Below are 8,861 nucleotides of genomic sequence, written 5' to 3'. Positions count from 1 at the left end.
TTCGTTAACCACTTCTTACAATCAAACCTCAACAGAACCTGATCAATGGAATGGCCTTTTCACTTTGCTGTTCAAAGGACTCTCTGAGAAAAGCGTTGGCTCAGATGGTGTGAGCAAGTCTTTTATGACTGTGCTATACGGACTGTACCATGGGATCGATTTGGATTTTGTAACTATTATCTGGCAGTAAATGGTACAAAGCTTGGTGTCTTCATCCAGGCATTCAGAGATTTCTTGTGGGCGATTTTGGTCAATAATCACTAACTGGGAAATGGATCGTCTTCATGTTCCCATCATGGCGAATTCTCTTCTCTCCTCCATCGCTACTTTTCACACAACCAAAATCATAGTCACAGATCCCACCAAGTACTCCTTTATTGGATCTGTTCCTGAAACCATGCTCGCTCGTGTCTCTGCAGCACGTAATGTTCTACAACAATACAGGAAGATTCCATCTTCAAGCCCAAGGGAGCTTACGCCACCCATGGTTCGCTCCATTGAAGAGGCTGACAAGCTAGCGAAAAGGGGCAAGAAAACTGAAACTCAAAAGGAGGCACTGGTTTGCAAATCAACCAAGGAGCAAACCCCTAAGAAGAAAAAGTCTGAGAAGGCTGCTACATCATAGGCTCAACTGAAGAAACAAAAGAAGCCTGGTAGGAAGCTCATACTCCAATCTTCCAGTGATTCAGACTCAGAGTATGTTTCTCCCAAACATAGGTCTACTCCTTTTTCAGAATCTGAGAGCGAAAGCTCTGATGATGAGGCTTCGGGTCGAGGTGATACTCTGCCTCGCTCCCCTACCCCAGAAATTCCAGTTCGCTCCCACCCTCCTTCACCTCCACCTGTAACCATCCCAATATCCATCCCTCAAATATTTCCTATTCCAACCACTAAACCATCCACTACCATTCCCATCCCTACTCCTATATTCACAGACACTACTACCACCACTACAACCACAGGAGCTCATTCTACCGCTCCCACTCCACCCGTTACAACCACTCCACCTGTAACAACCAAACCACCCGTAACAACCGAACCTCCAGCCACTACCAAACCCTTATCTCCTACTCCATCCACAGAAACCACCCCTGTTCTAGGCAGTGAGGACTTGGAATTTGATTCCACGTATTTTAGTCCTTACCGTGTACAGAGTGACGACGATGATGATGAGTCTGTTACAAAGCGTCATCTCAAAGCAATAAATGAAAAGTTGATCAACTACTCTCATCCTCTTCCTCTGAAGCTTACTCCGAAGCTGATTTAAATGCCTTGTTCTCATCTATTGTTCAAGAACACAATGCCTCACTCTCTGCTGCAGCTAAAGCTATTGAAGCCTCCACTTCCCAATGTCAATAAGGCTCTCTTGCTATTGAGGCTTCTACCAAGGAGTGCAAAGAAGCGACCGCAAAAGTCGATAAACTAGTTTCTGAAGCTCACCTTTTTTCTAGATTCTTTGCAGGCGATTGCTAAGAAGAATGCTCAAACTGTCAACGCTTCGGTGGATAACCTTCAATGGTCCCTTCAGTCTGAAAGGTATAATCTTGAAGCTGCACGCCAAGCGATCGAAGCTGCCAACGAATCTCTACATGCTAATGTTAATGATCGCCTGACTCAACTTGAGGTAGAATTAGCTGTAGAGAATCGCATCATGGATGAGCTTGACAGGAGAACCTCACAGCTGAAAATGCAAAATTACAAACTGCATACTGCTAAGCTCAATGACCTGAAGTCTGAAAGGGAGTTCATTTGGAGTTCTGCTGCTGATGTTCACTCCATCCTCCTTCATCTCCTTGAAGCGCATGATCCAATCATCACAATTACAATCAGATGGCACTTGGTTGACAAGCTCAGGCCAGCATTGGACTTCCTTAGTTGTATTGAGGGTGTTCCGGTGACTGGTGTCCAGCTGAAACAAGGGGGAGAGAAGGCAACAACTCAGCCTCCTCCTGGACCGAAACCATCTATTGAACCGAAGGTTAATGAAGCTTCGGTCAGTAACAAGGAGAAAAAGAAGAAGAATATTGGGGAGGATGACACAGACAATGAAGATGGTGTCTATGCTGAGAATCCTGAAAAGCCTTTTCAGAAGGCAAAGCCCTCTGAGAAAGAGCTGGAAGAAAAGTACAAGAAACAACAGGCTGAGCTCGGGCAAAAGCGAATGGAGACGGAGCTCCTAGAAAAGAAGAAGTACATGTTTCCTGTCTGGACTATATATTCGCTTCAAAGGTGTGCTATTGATGAGCCCAACATACTTTGGCTTGAGCCTGTAATGTCATTTGGGCTCGAGAACTCCAAGGAAGCACAGTTTGACATGCCGATCACGTGAAAGGCATTCATCTTTCACTGCTTTAATTCAACTGCTGCAATTCCTTCCCTAGACCCAAAGGTAGATAGGGATCTGCTGGAGTTCTACTTGGAGTTTGCTCAACCCCAATACTTGAACTGGAGTTCGAAGAACATTACTACTGTCAAGGTTTTGAAGCCCTACTCAGCAGGGAAGTTTATTAATGTTAAATTCAAAGTGACTCGAGGCACCGAAGGCTCGGTTCACAACTTCACCCTTGCTAATATACCGAACCTTAATCTCCACGACTGGATACTCCTCGATAATATTCTTCTGTCAAATCCACGGGAGTACCAGCTAATAATTGACCATGTCAAGCGAATGCTTGTGTGCTACATTCACGAGGTAGCGAAGATGGACCAAGAGATTGCTTATGCCATTCACAAGTGTTGGGTAGCGTAGCTTTTTGATGTATTGCGTCCATTGGGCTCGGTTAATAGTCCAAGTTTTGTTACTCTGGTTTGGGCCTGTCCAACCGTGAGCTGATAGGGTTTAATATAAATATATATGCTTGCATGCATATTAGATAGACGATTGATAGCGATTACGAAAGATCATAGATTATTTCTTCATCGTTCTTGTAAACCCTAAATCCTCTAAAGTAGAAGTTCTTTATCGAGCTCTGCTGAGGATTGTTGATTAAATCATTCGACACATTGTCATTCAAACTTGTCTTATTTTCCGTTTTGTGTTCATCGTTATTCCTGTTACAAAGATCTAATCGATCTTCAAGTTAATTTTATAACTTATCAATTGGTATCAGAGCAGGAGGCTGTGTAATTCATACACTTCTTTTCTGTGAAAAAGATTTCGATTAGGGTTATTCCGCATTTATTGATATTTATTGAGCCATCATCCCATAATTGACGTAACTCGATATTTATTGTTTTGCCCTAATTTAATACATTACAAGTCTGATCTTTTAACAGGTTATTCGATCAAGCATGGACGAGTAGCAATCCAATCCAATTAATATTTCAAACAACATTGGATCAACAACGAAGATTCCCATCCTTTACACCCACGATTATGAAGTATGGGCACATCACTTTGAAGACTATGTTATAGGATCTGAGGACAATGGATACCTCATCTGGGAAGCAATCTTTTCTGGACCTTTCGCTCATTCAACAACTTCAAGGATTATTAAAACTCAGAAGGAGTATAATGATCTTTTGAAAGACGTTAAAGATATTGCTCAAGAGGAAAAAGATAAATTTCAGTGCAATATCAAAGCGTCGAGATTAATCAGATTCGCTCTTCAATCCGATACTTTCAGGCTGGTGAGTTCATGCTTGACTGCAAAAAAAATATGGGACAGGCTACGAGAATTGTATTCTACGGACGAAGATCTTGAACACTCCATTCAAACCTTACTCTTGTCTGAGTTTGGTGAATTCAAGCAGGGGGCCGAAGAGACCGTGACTCAAACGTTTGATCGCTTCAATCATCTTCTTAGCAAGATGATTAAACATGACATTGAAAGGAAGCTTATTGAGCAGAAGGTTACGTTTTTGAATAGCCTCAGATCTGAGTGGAGAGCTGTTGTGTCCACTGTTAAAGCGCATGAGCAATTTAAATCCTACTCTTTGGCGAAACTGGTAGGCATCCTGAAATCTCAAGAAAAGATCGTGTTACAGGAGAAGAGTGTGGTCTCAAGCTTGGGTTCGTTGGCTCTTTTGTCCAAAAGCAAAGCGGTGATGGAAGAAGAAGATCTTAACTTGGAGGACTACGACCTCACTTCTGAAGACTATGCTATGATGGTGTCAAACCCCAAGAGGTTCATCAAGAAAAGATTTCCCACAAATAAGAATAGAAATTGGCAGGGAAGTTATAGTTCTGAAAAGGTCAAAGATGAACCGAAGGCAGAAGAATCAAAGAAGGAACCGAAAGCTGAAGGAGATTCGGGAGTGAGCTGCTATTACTGTGGAGGAAAGAACCACTATGCAAAAGATTGCGTCCTCAAGAAAATGGCAGAAAAGGATGATGAAAAAGATGAAGAAGCAGCGCTATTGAAAAAGCTGGAAGAGATCAAAAGAAAGAAATCTACTTCTAACCCCACTATGAATGCTTTAATTGTGCAGGGTTCGGTTGCGGATGACGAGTTCGGTGGCGTGGAGGTCTGGTCAACCGAATCTGAAGATGATGAAGTGAGGAAGCCTTCTCATGGAAAGGCTTATGTGGCGAAAGATGAGGGCAGCGGTGGAAAATGCTTGATGGTGACAGACGTGTCTCAGATGAGGGGATACAACACAGATAGTGGGAACGGAGACGCAAAGGAGCGAGAGGACTTGTGCTTCACAGCAAAACCGCTCAGCGTGCAGTTCAACGAGCTTGATGAACTGATCAAGAAGGTACAATCCGTTTTTGTTTCATTCAAAGTCCCAGAATGCTCATACGAAAAAGAATTAAAAAGTGTTAATTCAAGAATCTCTCATCTAGACAGTAGTTTAACTCAAACTCGAGTCACCAATTCTAACCTAACTGACCAAATAAGCAGGGTGTCTTCGAAGAGTGAGGAACGGAGAATGTGGATCGAACTGAAGGAGTCGGAGTTAATCAAAACCAAAGATGAAAACATTTATTTGCAAAGAGACAATTTAAAGCTTTTAAAACAGAGAAATGTTTTTTGTTTGATTGCTAAACGTCTTTATACTAATATTACTCAGCTTCGTTTGGACTGTGAAATAGGACAAAAGATTCATCGCATGATTTTACCCTTCCTTGAGTTTAAGGAGGATGAAATTGATGCTGAAGCGTATAATTGTGAAAGTGTTATTTCGTCTGAGGAAGTTAATCCGACGTATATGTATGGACTGGACAAAATTGAATCTTTCATTAATTCCAAGGACCATAAGGACATGCTTAAAAACCTTTTGGATGAAAATGATAAACTGAAACTGAGGACCGAAACCATACAAAAATTTGACTCATTGAACGCTAACTTGAGCTCAGACAATAAAATTGATGTTGAAAATGCATCTGACCTTAATGAGGACGACAATATGAGTGAAATTTCTGTAGAGGACACAGTTGATTGCTCAGAATTTGTCAAAAGCAAACCCGAAAACCACAAGAATCTCATCTCAGAAAATTTAGTGGAGTTTGCTCGTTTGTCCCAACAAAAGTCCCCGATCCTTGCAGAGAAGGCAGTCGTATATCAAAAGGTTAGAACTACTCCAAATCAGGTGTATAAGGTCACAGACATAACCGAACATCAGACTGCTGAACTCACAGCCATTGTAAACGAAGACAACGCCGACGGCTGCGATGAGTTCTTCTGGTCAGCTCCCATCGACAATGCTGACGAAACGGTAGGTCTGTTTGAAAGGACTTCGTGGAAAAGCAAAGGCAGATATGTACCAGAACCTTTGAATAAACCTGATAGCTTCGATGTGCCAAGTACTAGTGGTACAAAAGATGTTCCTCAAGAAAAAGGAATTCCTGCTAAATGAGTCACTCCATTAAGCGAAACATCATCAGTTCAGAGTGAACCAGCTGAAGGAAAGCAAAAACCAAAAGCCAATATCCATCATCAACCGAAGCAGATGAGAAATCAAAACAGCAAAGAAATCAAAGATACAAGAAGAATCTTTCTGAGAGAAAACAATTTTGGCGATCTCAAAATGCATATTTCTCATATCGTGACAAAAACTTGAGATCAGAGAATAACACTATAAGGTCACAAAAATGTCAAAACAACCGAAAGCAAAGGTTCGGTTCAGAGGACAACGTCAACCGAAAGCAAAGGTTCGGTTCGGAGAACAAAAGAGATCAAAATTCCAGGTTCAATCCCACTAATGATCAAAAGCAAAAAGGTCACCTAGAATCTCAAGTCAAGCAACCATCTCAGTCTAAGTTCTCTCATTCTAACTCTTCTAATTCTTCAAACTCTTCTAAATCCTCTCCACCTCGTTCTAAATTCCATTCTGTTCATTCTCAAAAACCTCAACCATCAACTGAAGCGAAAGGAAAATCGAAGGTTTCATCAGTTAAACCAGAGTCCAAACCAAAAGCAACGAATCCCAATTAAATTAAGGTTTTCACCATCAAAAAGAAAGATGAAACAACTCTAATAAAAAGAACATATCTTGTTGACATCTCTCTCACTATTCCTGTTCTTGTGAAAGGCTCACGAGGACCCAAGAAACTTTGGGTTCCTAAATCTGCTTGATTTTTGCAGGTTATCAGTGACGAGCAGTTTGACGAAGAATGGTACATTGACTGTGGCTGCTCGCGTCACATGAAAGGAAGAAAGGAAGAGCTAAGGGAATACAGATCTCTTTCAATAGTGGAAATGTCAAATTCGGGAACAACTCCTTCGGCACCATAAAAGGCTATGGAATGATTACAAACGGTGATTTCACGATTAGGAAGGTTGCATATGTGGAAGGACTACAACATAACCTCATTAGTGTATCTCAGCTTGTTGGAGGTACCGGTCTCAAAGTTTCATTCGATGATGAGGGTTCTGAAATAATTGAGAAGAAGACGAAAAGAGTTATTCTCAAATCGGAGCGTAAAGGTGAAATGTTTCCCCTGAACCTCAAACCTATCAAAGGGAACCCAACTATCTGCCTGTTATCCAAAGCACAATCTGACGAAAGCTGGTTGTGGCACCGAAGGCTCTCTCATCTCAACTTTAAAGACATCAATAAACTTGTCACTGGAGGTCATGTTCGAGGTCTTCCATTGCTCAAGTACGATAGAGAACATTTGTGTGCTGCATGTGAAATGGGGAAGTAGAGTCGTCAAAGTCATCCATCTATAATAAACACTAAAGTTGTTGAACCACTAGAATTACTTCATATTGATCTGTGCGGTCCATCATCTATCGAAAGTATCGGTGGTAGCTGTCACACCCCCAAACCTGAACGGCGGGAACGTTCGGGGGCGGATGACTTCATGTGGTAACGTAACAAATGAATACATAGTAAAGAAAGCAATACAACCATCATATATATAATTGAAAGTTTACATTTGTCAAAAGTTACATGTTCAAAACCAATTACAATATGATGTCAAAATACGAGATTAAACTGGCGCCGCAGCATCCCTTCATCAAAAGCAAAATGAATACCTGAAATTTACTGATTTCCTGGGACATACAAGTAAATTTTGAAAGAGTAGATCAGCATTTAAGCTGGTGAGTTTCATAAGTATTTAAATGACAATGTTTGAATGAAATGAAATGTTTTGTCTTTGTTTGTTTGTGTTTAGAAAATCCTATATTTTCTACTAGTATAATAGTAGCCTTCACTCAAGACCAATGTTTGTTTCTAAAATGTATGTAAGTGTAAAATAACCAATGAGTTTGAAAACCTTGTAAATCAATGCATTTTTAATACCCCTTGTGAGTTTTATAACCATACTATTGACTCGGAATGCCTATACACAACGTTCTTCAGGCGTTGGAATGTTATGACGTTTGTCACCCCAAACGGTGGACTGCAGCTAACAGTCAGGGCGCGGGTTGTCAAGCCCGTATAGATCTATACACAAACACCATGCTCCCCCTCCAAGGGATTCTGGTATATAATACAGGACTTGAAATGTGTACTCGAACGTACATGAAGTTAGTGTCTCACAAAACCGTGGTATAAAAACAGATCTACTTGTTAAAATGTTACGTTTGTTCTTGTATGCGAAAGTAAACTTCTTGAAATTCATGTTTCTAGTACATAAGAGTTAGAAATTTGTTCGTAAAACTATACCTATTATAGTTTTCTAAAAGTGTGTCTTGTTTGTTTAGAAATACCTAGAAAAGGAATCACTTGTTTATGAAAGCATAGATTTTTGGTGCAGAGTCTAAGATAGACAAGAATAATCTAAGAAAAGTTTAGTTTATACATGCATTACAACAAATTTATATTTTAAAAGATAGAATGCTATTTTAACATATGTTATATATATGAAAGTTCCTTTAAAGGTTTATAAATCGCATGTGATTTGGATATATAACAGCATATAAAAGAGTTTCTTTATGTAACACACGATAATACTCGTGTTTTTTACTTGTAATCCCCCCTTGAAAGCATATAAAAGAATTTATAGAATATTTAAAAGGTAAATTAAGGGGTATGAACTCACTTGAAAGTTTGAAGATAGCGAGATGGAAAACCGGGCAGAGTTTCGTCTCGGGAAACGGATTTTCCTCGGGATTCTCGGGAATCTCGGGAGTAAAATCGACCCTTGGGACTTGAGCAAAAAGACCAGACCTTCGGGTTTGAACGGGCACGGAAAACGAGGCAAGATTGTGAGAGAGAGGAGAGAAATGAGCCCTTTTCTCGGAAGCCCTCGCATCCTATTTATAGGAAGGCTGAACTGCCTCGGTACGCGGGGCGTACGCTCGTACGCAGCGCGTACGCGTACGTAATGCATGACCGAAGCCTCGACTGCCTCGGCTTCGGATGGGACGGGTTGCTGGGGAGGCGGGTCGGACGGGACAGCGGGTCGGACGGGTCGGATGCTTCGGACGGGTCGGACGGGTCGGATAGGGCGACATGGACGATCA

General features: G+C 41.1%; 1 protein-coding gene across 1 annotated transcript; it reads left to right on the top strand.

The window, feature by feature from the left end:
- The first annotated feature begins 397 nt into the window (after window positions 1-397).
- Window positions 398-1,267, top strand: LOC128128432 (extensin-like). Its single transcript, XM_052767371.1, has 2 exons — window positions 398-559; window positions 626-1,267. The coding sequence occupies exons 1-2, from the start codon at window positions 398-400 to the stop codon at window positions 1,265-1,267; spliced, it is 804 nt and encodes a 267-aa protein (XP_052623331.1).
- Window positions 1,268-8,861: the final 7,594 nt, after the last annotated feature.

Source organism: Lactuca sativa, chromosome 1 (assembly GCF_002870075.4).
Source record: "Lactuca sativa cultivar Salinas chromosome 1, Lsat_Salinas_v11, whole genome shotgun sequence".
In the NCBI taxonomy this organism is placed as follows: domain Eukaryota; kingdom Viridiplantae; phylum Streptophyta; class Magnoliopsida; order Asterales; family Asteraceae; genus Lactuca; species Lactuca sativa.
Note: the sequence above shows the minus strand (reverse complement) of the source record. Positions and strands in the feature narration are given on the sequence as shown.